Raw genomic sequence first — 24,114 nt, forward strand, 5'->3', positions numbered from 1 at the left:
GAACAATTCAGATCTCACAGGAGTCGACCCGACAAAGCGTCTGAACTTTGATCGTTTTATACGAGCATATGCCGTGATGTCAGAAAAAGTAGTTGAAGAGGAATGTTCCTGTCTACCAGAATAGTTACTGTGAAGTGATTGTCCAGTTACACACAGGAATCTGGACTGCATAACAACAAGGAACTTTGTTCAGCTGTCGCACAATTTAAGCTCTAGATCATAAAGAGTTCATGAAGGTAGGCTACGTTTCCTCTTCAGTCGTCAACATTTTAAGAATGACAGGTTTCATTCCTAACATTTACTTGTTTTTTTGGATTGCTTACATGATGATGCTTCCTTTAAACCTTTGCCGGGTTAAATGAAGCACTTGCTCTTGTGAAAGAGTCACTAATTGCCTCTGAATACTTTTTGAGATTCCTTAAAATAAATGATTGATGCCTCATAAAAGGCTAAAAGTCAGCAAAAGTTCTGTTTGTTGAGCATTTTTGAACCCCTTAAAGCATTATGCTGCGTTCACACCAAATATTAATCTGCGTTGTGAGTTGGCGTCCTCCGCCTCTGTTTTGACGTGAGGCAAACTTTTTGCTGGATGCTTGTCCAAAGATGTGTTCGTAATCTTGACGCTCCTGTGGGAGGAGATACAGTCAAAAGTTTTCACTCTGATCATTGGAGCACTCACAGAAATCTCATCTGCATGGAAGGCATGGATGATGTTAAGAGATCAGGTGTATTTATTTTTAAAAGCTTTACAAAAGCATCTCTAAATGTGTCTCCATGTCTGGGTTATGAGAGCATTCAGAGACTCTCCCAGTACAATGAGGTTCACCATCTACTGGAGCAGCGTCTGAACTATGGTACTTTCGTCTCTGTTACCCAGTTTGACAGCTTGCTGTCCCTCATTAGTCCAAGGAGAGGGAAAAAATAAGAAAATGCTTTTTTATTAATGTCCTGATAAAAATAAAATATCAAAGTGTGGGAGAACAGTTACATTTTCCTCCAGGTTGGTTGTGGACTCCATCCACTGATTACATTGACAAGTCACCGGCCAAAACTGAGTTCCTGAATAGTTGATGCAATACAAATTCTTCTCCAAAGTTCAGACCTTTAAACCGGTGCAGCACATTTGTTTTTATATGCATGGAGTAAGTGACAGGTCATGTACTTAAACAACACGCCAGAGGCATGTTGTACACAAACCCTGCAGACTGCCCAAAGATTTCGTAAGTGCCGTTTACATGATAAGAGCACACTTGCTGTGTGCAGCCTGACTGTTTGAAAGGTTTGACAGAGCGTAGTTTATGTGAGTGTCCTATGGGCACTTATCACTTTCACACCCTGTGCATGTGCACTTGGGTGGGGTCAGTAAGGGGCCAGGACTCGCACCTTACAAGTTACTTGAGTTTGGCATAAGGGCACCGCACGACAGCATCACCTGTACAAGTGCATACAACTTCCATCATACTTCGATACACTTACCACACGCATGACAATTGTACATTTCTACAAACCTCAGGGGCACTGCAAGACACACCTGCGCTCCCCTTTAGATGCATCCACTCCTCTGTGCGACCCTCTGCAGGGCTGGACAACCCAAAGACCTGCAGCACTCCTACGGATGTCTGTCTAAGGCTTAAGCAGCTGTTGCCATACAGGGAAAAAAGAGGATGTGATATTTGCAGTCCTCCAGCTCACTGAACGCTGTTTAAGGTCAACCTGTCTCTAAACCTCTGGGGGTTGTTTGGGGCAGAATGGTGAGATACCAAACTGTTCTGGCTTCTCAACTGACACTTTCTATAAAAATGTCTAAAACAGGAAGCAAAGCTTTTCTCACCCAGGACTTCCATCCGAACTTGAATAGTGTTTACACCTCTTTCTGACCTGGAGTTAGGAGGAGGTGCTGACTCCAATCACATGCTGCCGGCGTGTGATTTCAAGCCGCGGATGTGATGCTTGTTCATGTACATCATATTTTTATGCTTCAGACGACATCAGCAGCAGCCTGCCTGAGATGACTGTTGCCAGGTTTTTTGGAGCAAAAATAATGTGATTGCAAATACCGAGCTTAAAGAGATTCATGTTTGGAAATATTTGTAAAACTTGATTTGGGGTTTGTTATCTTAATAAGCAGACTGGTGTGTTTGGAAAAGCATTTTGTGTCGTTAACACCATCAACCTCCAGTGTGGACCTCTGCCAACACAGTTATATAAATTGACTTAACAGTGCATGCGAACATACTGATTTGTTCTATGTTATTGTAGGGCGCTCTGTGAAAACAGCTGATCTCAGAGCCAGATAAGAACTGTTTGCTGTTATGGGACATTTAGCGCTGTGAATTGTGGGATTCCCCCCCCCCCCTTGTCTGTGAAATCACACACATCTGTAGCGGTTCCCTCATAACAAGATCAGAGCTATCAAATTAAAAGATTTTCTTTGGTTGGCGTGAAGTTTCATCAGGTTTGTTCTACCCTCATCCCCACAGGCGTTCCCTGCAGAGGTGCTGTTTGTTTTTTATTCTTTTGGGACGTTGGATTTCTCTCTAGTATTCATTTTTATCATCTTCATCCGTCTCCATACTCGTCTAGCAAGTGGATGGGGGGCTGTCCGACTGCCGGCTTGAGAGCTGCAGTTCTTCATAAACAATCCTAGGTTTGCCGCTTCTGATTGGTGGAACACACCTGTTCCAGGTTACCGCTCCACTGCCAGCTATTCTACATTTGATAACACACTTTTCAGCCACATGTCAAGTTTGCAAAACTTGATCGTGATGCATCACCATCAACTGGGCTTGTCTAGATTCTCATTTTTAAAGAGGAGGATCCTTACCGAGGGAATCGCCTAATAAGTAACCGTGTCTGATTTCAAAGGAAAGTCAAATTTAGCAAATTGAAAAGAGAGGAGCTTCAGTTCTTTAGCCTAGAAAACACCTGCCTATCCTTTGTGAAAGAACCGATGATCTTATCCCACAATTCTTTGCTGTCACAACATTGAAAGCAAAGCTAAAGCCGATTTGTTTATAATAAAATTCAAGATGCACAGAAGGATCAAAGGTAATGAACCAACATGTAAGAAGCTTTAGCAGTTTGTACATTCTGGTCAAACTTGGCAGCAACAAACACTAAAAAAACTAACTTAGTAAAATGATCAAACGAAAGATTTCTGAGTTTTTTTTCCCCTTTCTCGAACCTGTTTAAATGTTAATCTTGTTTTTTTCAGGATTGAGGATGTTTAAATGTTTTTAGTTGTAATTTTGCTTTTTGTACATCTTTCATTTAACTTTGAATGCTGTCACATCCATCTGCAGTTTCTTTGTTTGCACAGCTGCAGGAAAATATGCATTGAATTTTCCAAATGCCCTGATGAACCCCCTATTTGATCAGTGAAGTTATAAACGACAACTGCATAGGAAAAGGAGCTAGTAGATATTTTTGAGAATTCAGACACACACTACAACTATAAATGGGGTTTGTTTTGGCATGAATTCTGGGTAAATAAAAAACGGCAAGGAAAAGGTTTGAAAACCCAGGGATTTTTCCTCTATTTTATTTTTTTTCTGTTTGAGGGAAAACACATCAGGGTTTCTGACTTTCAACTGTTATAAAATTAAGTAAGAAAGTACCACAGGTTAAAAAAGATGAGGTTCTCCAAAAATTGAAAGCAATTTCCTTTTTAGAGTTGGTCAAAAATCAATTTTTAGGGATAAAAAAAAAGAATGTCTAGCACCGACTGTCAAACCAGGAGGAGGAAGTATTATGGTTTTGCTAAGATAAAAGTAAACAGCAAACCTACAGCTCCAGTTATATTTTAAGGTTAAATCCAGCTGAAAGATTCTGAATCAAAACACAAACAACTATCTTAGAAGAAAAGAACAAGTGGGTCAAGCTGGAAACAAATCCAAACTGGATTCCCTAAAAACCCAAATCACAATGAAGAGCTGTGATCTACTTCAATTCTTATACCGTTTGTATTTCCTAAATTCATAGTTTCTGTGTAATGTTTAATCTGTGGGTCACTAGAAATATGCTTTCTCTCACAAAACCACATTAGAGGTCTGGATCTGATCAGGTTGTGGGGAAAACCGATCAAAATCCAGGCTGCTATGTAAATGTACTGATTCATATTTATTGTAAAAGGCTCATGCACCATTACAACAGACCATGTGAACCATATTTGTTTTGATCATTTAGTGTTTGATATTGAAATGAGTAATTTTCCTGATATGTTTTTAAATATTTAAATATAATAAACCACAGCAGAAAACAGCAAAGTTTATTTGTATAGCACTTTTCCAACACAAATTACTCAAAGTGCTTATAACATATGTTAATCTTCTTATGTCACTATCATGAAATGTCGTTATGTAACATTTCTGTGTTGGTCTTCTGGAAATTCTATTTTAATTCTCCGTTTCCTGAAAAACATGTTTTTTTTATAGTTGTCTGTCTGAATCTTCCTCTGCAGTGTCTGGCTCCACCCCCTGCTGGGATGATTGACAGATTTACTGACTTAATACTGACCTGGCAAAATTTGTACAAACTCTAGTTTCACTACTGGAATCTGTGTTAAGTTGTAATACATTCGATAACTAGCTGGCTGAGGGGATGGTGGTATAGTACAAAATTACACTTCTTAAAGTTAGGGGAAATTCTTTCTTTAACCAGAATCAAACAGAAAGTGAACATAATTTGAAGCATAAAGAGGAGGGGAGCTGGTATGGTTGTGTCAGCTGACATCAGGACACACGCTGGGATGTCCATATGCTGCTTTGGCAAATGTTAGCATGAGAGCAACAGAACTTAAGTGCGTCTGTGGAAATTAGGAAAGCCACTGATGTGTCAGATCCATTGACTGGATATGAAAACTGGACTGAGTTTTTATACAATATGCTAAACTGGGCATCCCTGCCCTTAGACCCTCCAAACCATTCTTGCTCTGCCACTTTTTTAAATATTCATTCATCTTCCACAGTTTATTCCCTTTCGGGGTTGCGGGGCTGCTGGAGCCTAGCCTGGCGACTTGAGGGCGAAGGCAGGGGATGGGCTGGACAGGTCCACGCATGCAACAAGGGAGAACATGCAAACTCCACACAGAGTTGATGTTCTGGTTCAGGTCCCCCAGCCGGGACTTGAACCGGGGCCTTCTTGCTGTGAGGCAAGAGTGCTAAACACTACACCACTGTGCAGCCTCTTTTTTAATATGTCAATTATAATCCTAATTTTTTTCAGGATATTTTTTGCAAGATATTCAAAATCTTGCTGACCAGTCAGACACTGCAAAAAGAGTATTGGGTCTGGCATCAAACGCTCGAAACATTTGACAGATTTCATCTAGATCACTTTCGAGTAGAAGGGGCGTGGACTTCCAACAAGCTCACTCCTGATTGGCGAGAATTGTTACCATAGAAACGTTGAGTAAGACCGACTCGGACCAATTATTTTTGTTCATATCGCAAAACAATGGTTACTCAATTGAGTTGGACTCAGTTGGAGCTGGAAGTAAGCCATTATCTGTGGGTGACATCACACACGCTCAGTCCAGTTCTCATATACTGTGATTAAAGGATGCAGTCCTATAAAAATTGTGTTTTTGGAGTTTTTAACACAGATGATGGACATTTCTAAAGAAATTTAAGTTCGCTGTGAATCAGGAACAGGCAAAAAATTGCGGTTTTAAAAAAGAGCTTGCCTGGGATGTAGAAAATACATTGAGTGGATCAAAAGCGCTGAGCCCTGCTCCAAGCTCTCAGCAACAGAGAGGGAAGGGGGCCGGGGTTGCTCTGCACCATTGAGGCAAATTTCTGATCAACTGCTGCCGCTCTGCAGAAACGATGTTTTAGAAAACAACACAGGTTTTTTGGGATTTGTCTAAAAATGGTAAAATCATAATTAAAAGACCACTGGGAGCGCTTTGAAAATAGATCAAAAGATGATCTTAGTGGGACTGTCGCAATCCAAATTTATCCATAATTTAGATCATCTTTAACATCCCGGTTGTTGTATTTTAGCATGTTCCTCTTCAGTGTCCATGGTCCTCATCATTTAATTTACTTCATAAGATGAAATGTCTTTGTGTTGTCTCCCACAGGATGGTTTAGATTTTTATTTACATTATTTACATTAAAGGTAATTCTAACTTGTTTGCTGCAGAATTTGGCTGCGTTCAGAAAAAGGAAAAAACAATTTTATTTTATTTTTTAAATCTGTTTAAAATGTTATCATGATAATACCAAGAAAAGTTTTAAGTAATCTTCAGAGGAAAATCTTTTTCTTTTTGTTTACTCTTATTGGGCTCAGAATGCGGCACACCTCAAAGCGTTTGCATGTATTTCTTCTCTGCTCCTGCTTAGGAAGAGGTGGCAGTTCATTGCATGTCGGTGGCTGTCAGCATCACAGCTACAGTCCAGCAGACACAGCCCTCAATGCTTATATGGAGATAAAAGACAGGAGTGTAGATTTCACTGCTGAATAATTGAAAGCCTTTGTTTATGGAAGTTTGTGTACGTTTGATAAAACGAGGACGTTTGAAAGTTGAAACTTCACCTGTTCTACTTGATTCAGAGAAAGCTAATTCCTGTTTGTAACACGAGTTTTTTCTCTATTTTTGTTTGTTTCAGAGACGACAGGAAAGCGGATGATATAGACAACAGTCTGAAGTCCTCCACAGGAGAAGGTACATGTGTACTCTGAAACACACACACAGTTGTGTTTGATCCAAACCTAAGCCAGCTAACAATGCAGTGGTTTTTAGATGATTATGGTCGGGATTAGGCTGCTCTTTTATTAATCTCATCCCTTTTTTCCTCTGAATGCCGTTTATCCTGTTGGCTTTATAGGATAAAACACCATCAGCCTCAACACAAGTTGAGCTTTTAAATGTTTCCTCCCAGGGATAACAAGCATACTTGTTGCATACATGCAAGATCATAGGATCTTTAGTGTTTGATTTTGACAAAGTGTGTGTGTTTATGTGATTGTTGAGACATGCCTTTCAATTTTCTACCTTTGTCTTTGACATTCAATATACATCAAAGTTTTTCTATGATTTTTTTTTTTTTGTGAAATCATAAATTTAAGTTATAAATTTAGTAAACATTTCTCGTTTCGTTTAACACACGCTCTTTGACTTGTCGTAAATCTTTGACATTTATGCAACAATTATGAATCTGTTTATTCCGACATGGAGAAAAGCGTCTTTTCATTTTGGCTTTGCACCAGTATGTGACACTTCACGAGCATAAAGTGTTGGACATCGATGCAAAGCTGCTTTTCTCCACTTCAGAATCACCTGGAATTACGTTGTTGGCGTAAACGGCTGAAGAGTTGAGTTGGGTAAAAAGAATGAAAACACAGGAGCTTGAGCTGCGGTATAAAAGGGTTAAGAAACTTGTTACCCAGAGCAACCATTGAGTGAGAAATCACCATGGTTACAAAGCTGTTTAGGTGCGTCTCAAAAGCAGGTGTGTACAACTCCAGGACTGTAGGGGGACTGCGCTAGCAACTGCTGATTAACTGGATACTAACGTGAAGTTCCCATGACAAGATTTGTTTTGAAAAAGGATTGGGGTTTCTTGTTGGCAAAAGACAGATTTTGAGCTGAACATTCGGAACAGCTAGTGGCATCACCATTTAAGAAACGCGGCTGACGGTCATCGCACATGCTGACTCACCAGTGTTTTCTGCAGCATCCTGGCCACTTGAACCATTTTGTTGACGTTATTTGAGCTACCGTAACTCGTCAACTGTTTACACAATTTACATAATTCTAGCTGACGATGACATGGAGATAAGTGTTTACAACATAAAAGCTGCTTATGTCCGTGTGAGAATTCAATGGAATTGCGCTAATTTTATAAATGGTTGAAGAGTAGCAGTAGCTTCAAGGGTGTGTGTTATTTAGCTGAACCTGTCAATAGTTCCAGTATTACATGGTTAAACACTTGATTTGAAAAGTACTGAGGTTCCAGGTTGTGTGTGTGTATGAAAAGCTGATGTTATGCAAAATGTCTCAGTGCCAGTATGCCAAAAGCATATTTGTTAGGAGTCAAAATTAGATATCAAGCTTCACAATTAACGTTACTTTGCATGCAGAGACAAAGAACGTTTCAGAGGTTTCTGGATTTTAGAAGCCAAAGTTCAGAAAATTTATCTCTAGAATCTAGAGAACTCTGTTCCTACAATGTTCCAAAATGAAAATTCTTTCTGGGGAAACAATAGTTAGACAAATTTTGATCTTTGTAAACTGAAATTCCTGATCTCAATTCCAGGGATAAATCTTGTGCTAAAGCTTGGTGTTGGGCTTGAAAGTGTACCAGGTGTGACTCATAAGGAAGCTTTAGCCGCAGGTTAGGATTTGTCTGGAGAAAGTGTACCACCGCACATGTATGAACATGTCAGTCCTGCAGCATAACCCGGATTCCTGCCCCTGTCATTTCAACTCAACACTGCCCTCTGCTGGTCGATCCATCTTTTCACTAATATGAAACAACACGGCAAAATGAACAGATTTCTCTGAGAATCCCTGTCATTTGCTCTCAAATACGGACCCTTCTGTGACTGTGCCTGTGAGTTTAGCATAAGCTGAGGAATAAGAACAACAGTGGAGAAATGGTTTCCATCCAGCTGGAGGCTGGAGAGTGTGATGATCATGTGTACGCCGCAGCACAGTGTCTCTTTTGTTGCCGTCTCACTCTAATTTCAGTCGAGTAAAGTTCGAGCCCTGTGTGAAACTTAGAGTTGACTCATAAGTCCAGACTAGAAACGTCTCTTTCACATTCAAGTGTAACAAACCAAATTTCAGGCATTATTCTTCCATGTTAAAGACGTGGACTTTCAGCCTTTCTCTATAATCGAGGCTTCATGTTATGTCTACGTCTAAACCACGCCGTAATTATAGAATTTATAGCCCTTCATGGGAGGGAGGTCTGAAAATTACCACCTACCTCCAGAAGAAGTTTTTCTGGTTTGAAGCCGCATCCACGTGTAGTTTGGCATGCATTTGGTTCAAAAGAGCAGACTGACTGTAACTTTTCGACTCTGCTAAAATGCAAATGTGTCCGTCTGCAGCCCCTCCATTGACACATGCATGCGGTAGCAGTTTTGTGTTACCACAGAACTGCCCTTGATCCAAGCCTGTATTATTTATGACCTCATCTCTGCAACTAAAGAATGGCGTTGTGATATTGTGATATAGTACCACAGGATAATCGCACAGTGAACAAAGAAGTTCCGATCACCTAGCTTAAATGTTTTGTATCGTTGCGCTGGGTTCTTTAAAACAACCTTTTGCTTCATCATTTGAAAATCATCTGGAAAAACAAGCGGTAAGAGGAGAACTTTCTCTCTGAACTGATGCTTTATTTAAGGAAAGATCGCAATATATATATATTTTTTTTTTATATTGCAGAATCTTGACTGCAGCAGTGGTGCGGCGCAACACGGACTATTTGTTACGTGTCGCATTTTTTGAGAAAAGCAATCCAAATTGGAAAAAAACAAGAATTAAGAACTAAAAACTGGTTAATATTTATTTCTTTTGGAAGTGACCATGGTATAAGCAGGTTAAAGGCCTTCGAAGTATTTATTATCACTTTTTAACGCACTTCGCGGAAGCAACCGTCAAGCTTCGACGGCGTGCGTTAAAAAGTGATAATAAATACTTCGTCTGCCATTAACCCTTACTTAAAAAAGGATTCGTGGTTTAACCTCACAATCCAATATGATGAACTATTTAGATAAATTCAAAATATGATTTTAAGTTTTCAATTCCATTAAACAAAACAATAATAATAATATTTATGCTGCCATTTGTATTTTACATTTTTTGATTCTTTGGCCACAAATGCCACCTAAATGTTTATGGAAGCATAATAATCTATGGATTCATCTGTGTTTTAATAACATTAGTTTTGACAAGAATTTCTGCCCAAACTGTAAATGTTTTTGTTTATTTTTTTACTAATTGTTGTTTAAAGACTCACTCCGATCATCTTTGGATCTCTTTTAAAAACGTTCCTAGTGGTCTTTTAGTTCTGTAGATGTCCTCCGTCATCAGATGGAGAAAAATGCAGCAAGAACATAAAAAAAACCCAAAACTGTGATTTTTATCGGAGTGGGTGATATCTTTTTTTTTTTTAGCATAAATGTAATCTATCTTTGGTTTTGAGTTTTTAAGTCATGGCCGTGTTCTCTCGGGTTTTAGATCCGTGTGTGTCTGTGTTAAAACGGAGAGCAGGTTCTCATGCTTGTGTTTTCCGCTGCATTTCCACCATCAGGTTTGCTGGAATGGGTAACCTGCTAAAAGTCCTAACGAGGGAAATAGAGAACTATCCATCCTTTTTCCTGGACTTTGAAAGTAAGTGCGCCCGGCAAGGTTGAGGAGGTGCAGCCCGCTCAGCTGTTTCCTCCTCTCGTCAGCTCGTCTGTGCAGAGATGTCTCCAAGGAGGCGGCTTCTCTCCCTCTTTCCTTCCTCTCTCTCTCCGCCACCTTCTTCCTCCCCTCCTCCGTCTAGACTCTAACGTCACTATTCTCCTCCTCTTCCTCTTCTTCTTGCAGAAACCAAATGGGGAATCTGTTAAAAGTGCTCACTTGCACAGAGCTTGAGCAGGGGCCAAACTTTTTCCTTGACTTTGAAAGTGAGCGCCTGCCTGTCCCTCCGTCAGACCACCTGTCTCATTGTCCTTTCTCCCCCTGGCGGGTCAGGGGTCAGCCCATTCAACTGCTGCTCCTTTTGAATGTCCCTCAGAATATGGTCCCTTAAAAGGCGTAGATTGTATTTCACGATTGATTTACGTCTGCTTTGAACAATTCCCTTTGATACAAGTTAAAGAATGAGCCTGACCCTTTGCCGTCACTGGTTTTGTTGCATGCTCCTTTACAACGTCCTCCTAACACCTCTTCATCAGTAAAACCGTGTTGTTTTCTCATTCCTTTTGCAAGCTTTCATTTATTTCTGCATCATTGTCGTTTTTGAAAAGTGTAATTGATCCCTCCTGCTTTCTGCAAAACAAAAACGCCTCCTTTTGTGCGTCTCCTCCTGCTTCATTTGAGGGGAATGATGGGAGAGTTTTTCAACGCAAACCCCCATCTCAGACACAGACAAATGTCTGCTCTAACGATTCAGCTCCATACAGTCGAGCACTAAAGGGGTTTAATATTCATTCACATAAATCAGAGGATTTTAATGTTTCATCAGTACATGGAAAGTTGATATTATGAATGAAATGAACAAAAAGTGAAAGAAAATCAGATATTTCTTCAGATTTGTTCAAAAGAATAACTTTAAACAGGAAAAGAAAACAGATTGTTTTTATTTTTGAAATGTTTTTTTTAGATATTTTTGTTACCAATAATAGATTTTCCTGTTTTCTCAGAAGTGACTTAAGTTATTTCTTGTCCAGATCTGTTGACAGGAAATTTAAAAAGTCTAAATTCTGCTTTAAAAGGCATCAATTATGAGGTTTACAACAATTCTTTTTGTTTCTGAGGTTCTCCCAGTTACATTTGTTTATAAGGACATCCTGATGCTTTAACCAGAGCCTGAAGAGATGCATAAGTGATGTCACAGCACTCGCCTCACGCAGAGCTGCAGCTCAGATGCGCGGACATGTTGGAAATAAGAGAAATAAATATTGAATGATCGTGGTGGAGAGACGCTAAGTAGTATATTTAGGATTTATTCTGTAATCCAAAGACATCTGTTGATTCCCCTCTTTCATTCTTCCTTTAAGATGAATTTTTAAATCCAAAAATGTTGAAATGTCTCTAGTTTTAAGGATGTTTTCTGCTTTTGCAGATTAGGATTATCCTCTCTTAGATTTTATTCTGTGTGGCAGATGCACAGGCGACAGAAGGCGAGCGTGAGGTGTGGGATCAGGTGAACGCCGTCCTCCAGGACTCTGAGAGCATCCTGACCGGCCTGCAGGCGTACAAAGGAGCGGGCCAGGAGATCAGAGATGTAAAAAAACAAAATTGTTTTCCCAAATAATCAGATAAATAGATTATGCTCAAGGTGTTTAAAGTCCCACTCTGATCATCTTTCGATCTATTGTAAAAGTGTTCCCAGTGGACTTTTTATTAGGATTATGCAGCTTTTAGCTAAAATCAAAAAGTCTGTTGTTTTCTAGTTTCTGCAGGGCGGCTGGAGTTCATTAGAACTCCCCCCTTCCCATCGCCTATAACTGAGAGCCATCTGTTTACATGCTCCTCTCCTAACTAACAGCCCCTCAGACTCCCAACATAACATGTTTCCAGTACAGCTTAGAGCCAGATGCCAGCTCAGACGAGGAAAACAAAGATGTTCCTGGATCTAGTCGTTTAAAAGTGGATGCATCACATGGAGCGGAGCAGGGAGCTTATGTCCCGCCCATTGTAGCTTTTGTGTTACAACTGTTAGCTTTTTTTAATGATGGAGGACAAACAGAATTAGGCTCAAACTGGCATCTCTGAGCAGACAAAAAAATCGTTACGTACAAACCAGAATTGGCAGGCCACAAGCTCCCGGCTCCACTCCATTCCAGTGCATCCACTTACAGAGAGATCCATGTCTCTGTTTTCCTCGTCTGAGCTGGTGTCTGGCTCCAAACTGTATGGTTGGTTAGCTCCGACATTGCTTGCAACTTTTGTTGCACCAGTGATGTTAAATTGGGATTGTGAGGGGCTGTAAGCTAGTGGGAGAGAGTGTAAACAAAGAGCAGGCTTACCTTATGCCCAGTACTCATTTCTGATTAACTACTGCAGAAACTATGTCCTTAAAAATATCCTTTTTTTGGCTAAAAACGGCATAATCATAACTGAAAGACAACAGGGAGCCATTTTAAAAATAGATCAAAAGATGATGGGAGTAGGACTTTAAGGAAAAACCTCACACTTGATGCTTTTTCTTATTTTTGTAGGCAATTCAAAACCCAAACGACATGACTCTGCAGGAGCGAGCCTGGAACTCCGTCTGCCCGCTCGTCATTAAACTCAAGAAGTTCTACAGCTTCTCCCTGAGATTAGGTAACCCGACACACACCAGCTGAGAACTCACAGTGAGCAAAAACACACAGTTATTGTTATTCTGAAAAGGATCTCCAGATATTCTGTATTTAGTGACTTGTAGACTCTGAACAACTTATTTTATTTAAATATGACATCATAGAATGTGGAATTTCATAACCGTATTGATTACAGAAGCCAATAAATCCATTTCTTGTACAGTTGTCCCTTGTTTATTGGGGGAGTTGTTTTCTACATATAACATGTCATGGATGAAATCTGCGAATTAGAAGGGTTTTAACATTTTTTTTAGTTATTGTAGGTGTTTTAAGGCTGTAAAACCCCTCACTACACACTTTGAATACTTTACTCAGACGGTTATATTTTTACTCTTTTCTGTCTTGTTTAAATTCTCAAAGTTCAAACCTTCATAGAAAAATAAATCCTGTTTCATAGAGAGAAAACAAAGATTATGTAATTATGTGGATTTGGACATCTGAAGCCGTTTCATACCAGAGACGGAGGAGGAGGAGTTTGATTGACAATGGTCTACAGCCAATCAGGATGCAGAACACCATGCACTGTTAAAAAAGCACACAAAATGACTAAATGAAATCTGCAAGACTGCTAAAGGTGAAGTGTGATAAAGTGAGGGACCAAAGAAAAGGCGTCAAGTCTGGTTTGAAAGTTTGAGTCACTGAGTCTTTTTCTGAAAGGAGCTATAAGGTGTGTTGGATGTCGCTTCTGTGCATAATAGCTTTGTCATTTGTTGTCTGTGTCCAGAGGAAGCTCTGAGGAGTCTGCTGACGTCCCTGACGTGCCCCCCCCTGACCCCCACTCAGCATCTGGAGCGGGAGCAGGCGCTGGCCAAACAGTTCGCAGAAATCCTGCACTTTACACTGCGCTTCGATGAGCTTAAGGTCTGGAGGGGAAGCGTGGCTCATGCCTCTTTGTGTGCGCTTTTACTGAGGATGTGCATGTGTGTGTCTCCAGATGAGGATCCCCGCCATCCAGAATGACTTCAGTTACTACAGACGCACCATCAGCCGGAACCGGATAAACAACATGAATGTATGTTTTCCAGATCCTCTCACTCAGACAGAGAAAAAAAAACCCTGTAAATTCAGATTTGAACCATCCACTGGGGGAGTGGTGAGCTGCAGACACAGCCACACTCAGGAACCATTTGGTGGATTAACCTCCCGCCAATCCAACCCTTTAAGGCTGACTATAAAGCAGGGAGGCTTTGGGTCCCCTATTTTTCTTTATTCTTTTTACCTGACGGGGGATTTAAACCTAAACCTACGACCTTCCAGTCTCAGGACAGACGCTCCAACACTAGGCCATTGAGTTGAAAAGGATGGAAGGAAATGTTGTCATTTTTCTTTTGATGCTGACATCTAATGATGTTTCCATCCACAGTTGGACATTGAGAACGAAGTCAACAATGAGATGGCCAACAGGATGTCTCTGTTCTACGCTGAAGCCACGCCCATGCTGAAGACGCTCAGCACCGCCACCACCAACTTTGTGTCAGAGGTGAGTGGGCTCCGTGCTGCCGCTGAATCCACTGGCTCCACCTAACGCCTTCCATGTTGCCTTGGTGTTCTGGAGGTTTTGTGGTTGCCATTAAACAGGAGTCCCTTCCCTTTGTTCAGGAAGCTTCTGACCTTTTTGCAGCATTTTGTGGAGTCCACATCTGATATGCCGCCTCTGTTGGTTGAGGGTTGAACTACAGAGAAGGAAGTGATGCTTTTCTGTCTGGTGGGCAAAATGTAACTAAAAGCTTTTTTCAGAACCAGAAAGGAGAGACTTTCAAAGCTTCTCAGTCAGATTTACAGTCCGTTTTAATATTCTTGTATTGTTTTTTAGGGTCTTTGGCTGTTTTTATGTGATTGAGCGGCTTCTACTATGAAAAAAAAAATCTAAGTTTGAAAAGTCAGAATTCTATTTTAGTATTTAGGGGTTTTATTTTGCAAGAGCCTCCTTAAGGATGTTTATTCCCACAGCAAATTTTTAAAGAAAATAAACCAAAAACAAAACTTCTTATATTTGCTTTTATCCAGGTTATACTTCTTTATTATTCTTATCAGGTTTAAACTCAGCAAAGCTTATTTAAAATATATTTTTTGAGTATGGATTGTTTAAATTTATCGATTTATTAAAATGTGTCTTTTTATTTTTTCTTACACATTTAGAGCTTTCTAATTATTATTTTTTTGTTAAAGTTAACTTTGTTATAATCAGTTCTGCATAATATTTTTTCTTTAGGCAAAAATTGATTCTGATTGAAGATTTTTGTAACTTGTTAAAGCTTAAAGCTGAGGAGACACAGCAGGAAGGACACCGATTGACAAGATCAAGAGCCAATTACAATGCAGAACAGTGGACTGGAAAAAAAAACAAAAACATGTGGAATTGCACTAAAACACTGTAATGGTGTAGCTTTTCTGGGTTAAATGGATGGTTTCTTAACAGAGAATGTTTTGGGAATAATCGGCAGAATCTAACGTGTGTCATTGCAGAACAAAACCCTTCCACTGGAGAACACCACAGACTGTCTCAGCACCATGGCCAGCGTTTGTAAGGTTATGCTCGAGACGCCGTGAGTTAAAGCACTCGCACAAACACACTAAAGCTCTTCTAGTGTTAAATAAATAACCTGTTTGTAATCTTTGGACTTCTTTGGTACAAAAGCTGTAGAAATGTTTCCAAATCCTCTTCTGATCCCATTCTGTCCGTCTCTCCAGTGAGTATTCAAGTCGCTTCAACAGCGAGGACACGCTTCTGTTTTGCATGAGGGTGATGGTGGGGGTCATCATCCTCTACGACCACGTCCACCCCAACGGCGCCTTCAACAAGTCCTCCAAGATTGATGTAAGAGCGCCACCTCTGCGCTCCTGCAGAGGGAGCATCGATGGCGTGATCGGAAACCGGGCCGGCTCACAAAGTTTCCGACTCGATTGGAATCAGATGTTTATTTTTATTTTCATTATTAAGATCAGGGCTATATATTCCAAGCTTCTGGTGACCGATAAATACTCTAGAAGTCCACATATCATGAACGGATCTGTACCTTATATTGCTGTAAAGTTCAAAATATTCACAGATTCAGGCTTCTGGCCTCGAGAAAACTTTTCATAAACTTTTATACTGACAGCAATTAGTTTGTCAATATAGGGGCACAAGCTGGATGTGCTTTATTAAATGTGTTGATTATTTTTGTGGTACCAGATCTGGATTCTGTATGGGCAGACACTCAAAATCCAATGACTGAATCAGATCAGCTGATCTGGACATCACTAGTGTTGATCTCCGTGTCTTTCTCCTCAGATGAAAGGCTGCATAAAAGTCCTGAAGGACCAGCCGGCGGACACCGTGGAGGGCCTCCTGAACGCACTCAAGTAGGTTCCGTCAGGAGTTCACACTCCTCCTGTTATTGCAGACCTAATTCAGCCTTTTAAAGACCCACTCCCGTGAAGATGCTGTTTTTAGGGTTTTGAACGTGTTCTTAAGGCATTTCTTTCATTATTTCGAAAGAAAATTGAGCTTAAAATTAAAGTTTCTGTGTATTTCTTTCTTCAAATCGCTAGGAATCAGGAGCAGATCCTGCTTTTGTTCATCTGCGGCATTCTGCTGCATCCACTTGCAGACAAATAGATCCATGTACGTCTTTATAGTAGTAGGTTTAAAGGTTGTCATCTGGACTTCACCTCTTATCCAAAAGGCTTTGTCAATTCTTACAATTGTCAGAATTCTGACCCTTCCATGACCTTTGAACCTACTACTATGATGGAATCTACCTGGATGAATGAGAGTCTTCATAGACATATGTACGTCTTTGTTTTCCTCATCTGGCTCAAAACTGGCTAAAATGGGCATAATCATGTTAAAAGACCATGAGTACCGTGTTTTAAAAGGGATCTAAAGATGGTCATAGTCAAATCCTGCATAGAAAGATCATATTTTTTTTTTTGTCTCCTCAGATTCACCACCAAACACCTGAACGACGAGTCCACTCCCAAGAACATCCGGACGATGCTTCAGTAATATTTTTTCTAGATCTATAAACAGATATGAAGAGGATCATTGCGCTGACCTTAAATAAGATGTACATGTTTACATTATTTAAAAATGTTAATACTTGTGTGTATTTGGACGGTCATTCCCGCCTGCTTGTCTGGAGCTGCTCTCCCGACAGAAACAGCCTCTGCTGTTTAAAGCACAAACGAAGGACGCCGTCTTATCCTCGCCATGACAACTTGATTATAGAGTATCATTTCAGTTCAACACTTTTTTTTTAATTGAAAGTGGAAAAATACAGCTTTAAATTGTTTTCTTTTTAACAAAAATGTTTTTTCTTATGTTCATCACAGAAAAACGACTTAAACAGACAAATCAGCAGAGAGAACAGAAGCAGCTCAGACACTGAGGTGAAAGGTTAAACGTGAAAAACATAAGGGATTTGATGCAACGTTTGGCTGTTTTTTTGTGTAGATTTATTATCCTAATCCTTCATTTTCTTTGGTTGATAAAACCTTTACACTCTCAGAAAATTAAAAAAAAGACATGTTTTCTTTTGATATTTGAGATTTTATGCCATTTGTTTCTAATTGTAGTTCGAATTGTGTTCATTTCCTGATCAAATTACCTTCATTTCTCTGTTGTTGTTTTTTTTATTTCAGCCTAGGTTGTGTTTACAACATGGAAGAAATTTGCCTTAAATCAAAAAAGAAATCTGAAGCTGCCTCATAGGATCACGTGTTGTAATATTTCCCTCTAAATGTTCAAATTTGTTCAATTTAAATGGACAATCTGACTGTTAAACAGGTTTATTTTATTGTTCTGATCTTTGGAGACCAATGATACAGCATGAGTGTATTAACAGACGCAGTAAACATTTCACATGCAGAGGTTAACCCTTTTTTTATTCTCTTCTTTCCCATTAGATTTAAGGGGCTTAACCTCTCTCCATTCTTACTAAGTGGGAGTGTGCGGCCAATCACAGAGCAGGACACTGTCTGACATAAGCTGGTCTTATCCTGTGAAAGATGGACTTTTATTGTTCGCCATGCAAAGCCATAAATATCGTCCAGCACTCCTTACAATTCCTGAGCTGCATATGATTTTGTACTTTGTTTGTTTTTATCGTCTGTAACCTTGAAACTGAGCTCCAAATATTTGTGCAAGCCTGACTATGGATGCAGTTTGATCCAAACAAAAAAGAAAAAGTGAAAAGACTTGAAGTCAGGAGTGTGTTTTGTGACTGAAGTGTCGATTAAAACGGAAATGTCGTCTGGATAGATGTTCTCCACGCTTTCTTCTGCGCCCAACTGATGCTACTGATCAAACTCAGCCTTTTTCCTTTTTTTTGTTTTTGCCCTAATATGAACTGACAGTCATTGTTTCGATTCACTGTTGATATGAAATGCTCTGGCTTTGTTTTTTGCATAATGAACGGGATGTGTGAATTGGAAAATAAAATTGGTACAGTTCTTAAAAAAATAAAAGAAGTTGGCCTTTTTTTTTTTAATCTGAATCTTCTCATGTTTGACTTTTTATGCAGCAATATTGTCTTATTTTTATGGATAAAAAAAAACGAAATAAGTGTTTTGGAACAACTAACTTTATTTCCATTTTGCATTTGAAGTCACAATTACGACTGATGATCATTGGGAGGGAAAACTGGTCAAAGGGGCAAAAATACCAAAAGCTGCTTTACTTTCAGGGCCTGATTGAAACTTTAATTGCACCAACAAACCTGAAAGCTTAAATTAATACATGACAGCTGTATTTTATAGAGGATAGTGTTCTTTATTGGCACACATTCAAGTGGTGCATGACGTTTTTTGGGTTGTCCAGAGATGCATTTATGTGGCTGATGAAGGCTTTTTCTTCTGTTCAAACCTAATCCGCTCGCTTTGATTTTGATCTCCAGCCTGATCCTCTCCTTTAGTATCACTAATAACATAAATGTGTATCGAATTTTAGCCCCACCAAACTGTTCATCATTCAGAGGTTTTCCTTATATCTTTAATCGCTTGTCATTGTGGTCAGGGTTTTTTATTTATTTAAACATTACATATGTAGATCATTAATTTCCTCCTTTAAAGTATTTGACATCTGCAAATATGATTACAGACGATGACCCTGTTTGACCTTTACAGAACATTAGTTGTCAAAAATGAAGTTCCATCTCATCTTCTCCTGAAGGGGGCAGCACAGCTGAAGCAGATTCCAGGGTGACCCGCAGAGCAGAGGGGGGCATCTGTGGTGGTGGTGGTGGGGTCTGAAGTTATATCAACGTAAAACCCCCAAAAAATATCGGATTTTACAAAATGCTAAAATAAATTTTATACACAAAAAAGAAAAACTCTAATTTGCTCACATTTTTATTATTTATTCTGTTTCTATTTGTCTTGGTGGTTTAAAGCAAAAACAACATAGGTATGGAAAATAAAATATGTTGGTCAAATCCCTTAGTATCGTTACATGATGGAAGCAGCAACAAAAAAAAACATCAAACGAAGCACAGAGGCCTGAGGTTCACCAAGATTCCTTCACCCATAAACAAATCTGCTTCATAAATAGGATTTAACACAGCTTTAAGTTCTCACTGAAAGACCAGTTTTATGAGTTTCACTGAAGGCAGATCTAATAGTGATTAAGATAAATACATATTAAATGCATCATTTGAGTTCAGTCCACAGCTAAAATGCAGGACGATAAGTTTTCAGTGCCTTTCTATGTATCTGTTTAGTGGCATATTTTCAATGGAAATGTCATAACTCCATATTTCCTCACATTAGGTAAGCAGAAATAAAGCTATTTTTTCTGTAGTTTTGGCAAAAGAGCGAAGATTGTTTGTGACGCTTTTGAGTCAAGAGTTCCTTCTGACAAGAATGGTTTAGCTCACAGACAACAATACGCTTTTTTGTGCAGAACCAGACTATTTGTGGCTCGATCCTTCTCTTCTTGCTGTGTGGTTACATCACATAAGGCCTGGAGCCACACAGGAAGTGGGATGACTAACTGGGGATGCTTCTGTGTGAGCGCCGGAAGGCCCGGAGCGCTTCCACTCCCAGCTGAGGCACCGGCGTCCACACCGGCCTGGGACGGATCCCGGCGTTCCACTGGGCCAGCCTGACCCGACTCCCTGCGCTCTCCTTGGTGATGGGGGGATCTTGTGAAGCCCAGCAGGGACGACTGTGGGTCTGAGGATGAGGAGGAGGGGTGGGGAAGTTGTGGGGCCTGTTGCCGGAGCTGAGGAACATCTTAAAACACAAAGAAATAAGAAATCTTTCAAAATAAAAGCATACAATCTTGTCAAACATTGCAGAATCTAAAGACTGCTGCTTCCACTGTTTCACCTCCACCATCATCCAAGATGAGAACGCATTTCTGTGCAAACTCTGTTCCATTATGTATGATGCCTGCCGGCTGCACTCTCTCCTGGGGGTGGGGGTGCCCAGCATTTATCACGCCCAGACAAGAAGCGCACGGTTACTGTGGCTTTGTAGCAGTGATGAGTAATGGAACAGCGTTTACCAAAGACTTGGCTTTGCGCAGTCTGTAAGCGCTCTCAGACAGAGTCTTCCTCCCCCCTTCATCCTTCTTGCCACTGCCAGAGGTGGAGGCTCTGCTTCTCCTCTGCCTGCAGACACAGATGACCTCAGAGTGGCTCTGGCTGCACAGTCCGTCTGCAGTCAAAGTCTCTCAAAGGTCAAATCAAGCAGCATGACTTAATTATTGTCTATAATTTTATTCCTGTAAATGTCTTTCTACGATATTGTAAAAACCATATTTTAAAGACTTACTCCAATGAAAATTATGTTTTTGGTGTTTTTAACATGTTCTTGTGGGTTTTTTTATAATGAAGGACATATATAAAGAAAATTAATCTTAAAATTGCATTCCTGAGTATTTACTGAAAACAATTGTTATGAATCAGGAGAAGAGAAAAAAATGCAGTTTTAAAAAGGTCGCATTTGTGACGTAAAACTACGTTGGGTGGGCCAACATCTCTCTGCTCCGCTCTATTCCGCTGCATCCACCTGCAGACAAATACAGTGGATCCGTGTAAGTCTTTGTTTTCCTCATCTGAGTCTAACGGTACGGGTGGACAGCTCCAAAATTGCTCGGCATTTTTCTTGCACCGCTCATGTTAGGTTGGGGGTGTGAGGGGCTGTAAGCTAGCAGGAGAGCATGTAAAACAGAGAACTCTCTGCAACAGGGAGAGCTCTGAGCCCACTTTCTAGTAGTAGAAGGACTTCCGACAAGCTCACTTGTGATTGGCGAGAATGGTTGCCATAGAAATGACTGACTCAGACCAATTGCTGGTTACCGATGGTTTCTGCTTTCAAAATGGCAGCTTCTGATCAACAAAAAGAAAGGGGACTGAATTGACTTCATTTGGTTGGAGCCAGAAGTAAACCATTTTCTATGGGTGACATCACACTCAGTGGATCCAGTTCTCACGTACAGTCGACTTTCTAATCCAGGCGTGCCCAAATCCAGGCCTCAAGGGCCGGCCTCCTGCTGGTTTCCAAAAACCCTGCCTTATCTGCTGCTGACTTACCTGGATCAGGATTGTTTAGCCAATGAGGAGCTTCAATGGCAGGTCTGTTGGAAAATATGTAGGACACCGGCCCTCAAGACCTGAATTTGGGCACCCCTGTTCTACCCAAAGGTCAACATAGAGGTCATTTCTTGTGGGCTCACGCTCTCAGTGCCTGTTCCATGGGGTCCAGGTTGTTCAGGTAGTTGAAGCGAATGATATCTTTGGGACATCTGTCAGAGTGCCTCCATGGTGGCAGTGCAGGTGTCTCCAGCTTTAACCTAGATCTGGTCTTAGTAGCTGTTCCTGGTCGCCCTTCTGTGGCATTGACCAGTTCCGGACTTTCACTCACAACTTGAGAATCTGGAAGCATCAACCGCTGGCTGGAAACTGGCTGGAAACCAAAATAACTTTATTGTTGTAAATCTGGAATTTTGATGGTGTTTTGGACATTTTAGAAAAACGATAAGAACTGAAAAGCTTTTCGGACCTTCAGCAGCTGAAGCTCCTGGACAGTTTGAATGTAATGTCTCTTCCAGATGCTTTGCTCAAAGGGAGTTGGGGAGAAGTCGATGCACCATCCAAGCTTCAAACACTTGGGCATCCACAGCTGGTCCAGCTCGACCATGCTCTTCCAGTGCCAGCTCACCTTTTCAACCGAGACAGAGATCCTGATGAGCAGGTCGGTCCAACAAACCCCATCGGAGGACTTCAAGGCGTGTACCTGAGCACATCGGCAGAGACTGCGTGGGTCCAGGAAGGAGAAGACATAGAGGCAGATCGCTCGGGGCAGCAGACAGGTGAAGTCTGCTGCCTGCAGGGGGAGCCGTCTGCTCACGCTCAGGCTCAGAAACCTCAGCTGCTCCTCAGCACAGTTCAGCACCAGGTCCTGCAGCACCTCCTTCCTCTGACTGTCAGACCACCTATTGAACTGGAACACCTTTTGGACTAAACAATTTGTGCTGCGACTTCCGGTGAACGTTTGTTAACTTACCCACTTTGCCACTAGCTTTCTTCTTTCTTCAAATATCTAAAAAAAAAGAGGAAATGAGGATAATTGCAATAAAAAAACGAGTTTATACTTTTTTGGGACAAATTTGACACCCATATGGAAGCAAACCTATAAAACTCACAGCATTTCTTACTTTTTACTCTTTTTTTGTAAACTTTCTGTTCCTTTCAAAATAAGGTTAAAATTGCATTTTTTAATGCATTTAGCTAAATAAATGTTCTGAACCTGTGTGTTGGCCAGCAGATGGTTCATTGGAGTCCATGCGCTGCGCTTGGTCTGCATTGTAGCTCAGCCCTCCAACTGAAATGCTGTATTTTGTAGACAGGAGTATCGACAGTGTGTGAACAACAGTGCTGCACAGGAGTGCACAGCTCACCATTTTGCTTTTCAACTCACCTCCTCGTCTGGCAGATGAAATGGGTCCAGCTGGAGAAAATGTTTTCTGCATATGTGCATGCTGTGTTTAGCCTCTTGTGTTTGTGCATCCAGCTTCCTCGATTTTCTCTTCTTTACTTCCTTGTACTCAGTTGACTTGTTGCCATAGCGACGGTGAGTCCACTACTAATGCTGGCTGCCACGGTCCGTTACACCCCAGAGGTGGTGAAGTCCTAAAGAGCAAAAGAAGAGAATGGGAGCTATTATGACTTAACAATGTGATTATGAAGGAACCTGCATGGAGAAACATTACAATTGTTTCTCATTGGAAAAATGTAATACTTCTTTTAAAAACAAGAAAATAAAAACAATTATTAAAATAATGAGTACATACTTCATATGGGAATATCATAACCACACCCCCTTTTACATAAAATATAAAAGAAATATTGAGTAATAATTGAAAAAGAAATATTGTAGTAAACGTGAACGTTTGTTTAGTTTAGCTTTGAAGTTGGGCCATTTTACAGCAGAACAATGGGAACGGGCTTAATTAAAAAAAAAAAAAAAAAACTAACATGCGCGCAAGTGAATTTATTCAAAACAACCCCTGTGTAGAAGTGACGATGGTGCTGCTCTAAACGGATTTACTTGAGTAAAAAGCCTATTAGTTGTTGTGTGGCAAACTGACTTAGCTCCCACTTGTTTTTTAAAGTGCTTCAGTCAGGAAGTTTTGGAATTGAACACTGATTTCCATCTATAGAAAGCAAAAGCTCCATTTTAGTGCATCAACCTGTTGGAGTAAAATGGTGATACAGACATAAAAATGTAAATATTATCTATAAAGCTGGTTTATTTGAAAGGATTAAATGTGTCTTAGCTCCAAAATGATACTTGCTTTTCCAGTAAAGTAACTGGACTGACTCGTTTTATTTACAAGACAGCAGAGTTCAGTCTTTACCTTTTAAAATAATTTTTTATTTACTGATGTATGTTTGTGTTTGTGGTTGCTCAAAACTGCTTTAATCCGTAACACATCTCATTTTGAAAAATAACAAAGGTGCATTGCAGTCAGTAGAAACGACAGTCCTTCATGATTTTTCTATTCAGTCATTTATTTTGTAGCACCCAGAAGTTTTCATTCAGTGGTTGCTGCTCTGGACTGGGTGGGCGGATGCGGCGCAGCTCAAGCTGAAG

General features: G+C 40.3%; 2 protein-coding genes across 4 annotated transcripts in view; one reads left to right on the forward strand and one right to left on the reverse strand.

Annotated features, from left to right (window-relative positions):
- fam49a (family with sequence similarity 49 member A) overlaps positions 1 to 18,486 on the forward strand; it is a 31,998-nt gene extending 13,512 nt beyond the window's left edge. The window contains exons 2-12 of one of the 3 annotated variants that reach the window (XM_020714555.2): positions 6,612 to 6,667; positions 10,550 to 10,629; positions 11,830 to 11,951; positions 12,889 to 12,994; positions 13,757 to 13,893; positions 13,967 to 14,044; positions 14,396 to 14,512; positions 15,499 to 15,578; positions 15,724 to 15,850; positions 16,307 to 16,377; positions 16,960 to 18,486. In XM_020714555.2, coding sequence (XP_020570214.1) covers positions 10,557 to 10,629; positions 11,830 to 11,951; positions 12,889 to 12,994; positions 13,757 to 13,893; positions 13,967 to 14,044; positions 14,396 to 14,512; positions 15,499 to 15,578; positions 15,724 to 15,850; positions 16,307 to 16,377; positions 16,960 to 17,023 — 975 coding nt within the window. In that variant the 5' untranslated portion in view covers positions 6,612 to 6,667; positions 10,550 to 10,556 and the 3' untranslated portion in view covers positions 17,024 to 18,486. Of the gene's footprint in view, positions 1 to 6,611; positions 6,668 to 10,268; positions 10,349 to 10,549; positions 10,630 to 11,829; positions 11,952 to 12,888; positions 12,995 to 13,756; positions 13,894 to 13,966; positions 14,045 to 14,395; positions 14,513 to 15,498; positions 15,579 to 15,723; positions 15,851 to 16,306; positions 16,378 to 16,959 lie in introns of those variants that run through there. The other 2 variants (XM_004083668.4, XM_020714554.2) reach the window with 2 other exon arrangements.
- Positions 18,487 to 19,369: 883 nt separating this feature from the next.
- fbxo16 (F-box protein 16) lies at positions 19,370 to 23,521 on the reverse strand. The gene is made up of 8 exons (XM_004083812.4): positions 22,939 to 23,521; positions 22,768 to 22,850; positions 22,525 to 22,560; positions 22,255 to 22,461; positions 22,021 to 22,179; positions 21,695 to 21,924; positions 20,522 to 20,627; positions 19,370 to 20,247 (listed from the first exon to the last, which is right to left on the reverse strand). Exons 2-8 carry the CDS (start codon positions 22,822 to 22,824, stop codon positions 20,002 to 20,004), a joined length of 1,041 nt encoding a protein of 346 aa, XP_004083860.1. The 5' UTR covers positions 22,825 to 22,850; positions 22,939 to 23,521; the 3' UTR covers positions 19,370 to 20,001.
- Positions 23,522 to 24,114: the final 593 nt, after the last annotated feature.

Source organism: Oryzias latipes, chromosome 24, assembly GCF_002234675.1.
Source record: "Oryzias latipes chromosome 24, ASM223467v1".
NCBI classification, from domain to species: Eukaryota; Metazoa; Chordata; class Actinopteri; order Beloniformes; family Adrianichthyidae; genus Oryzias; species Oryzias latipes.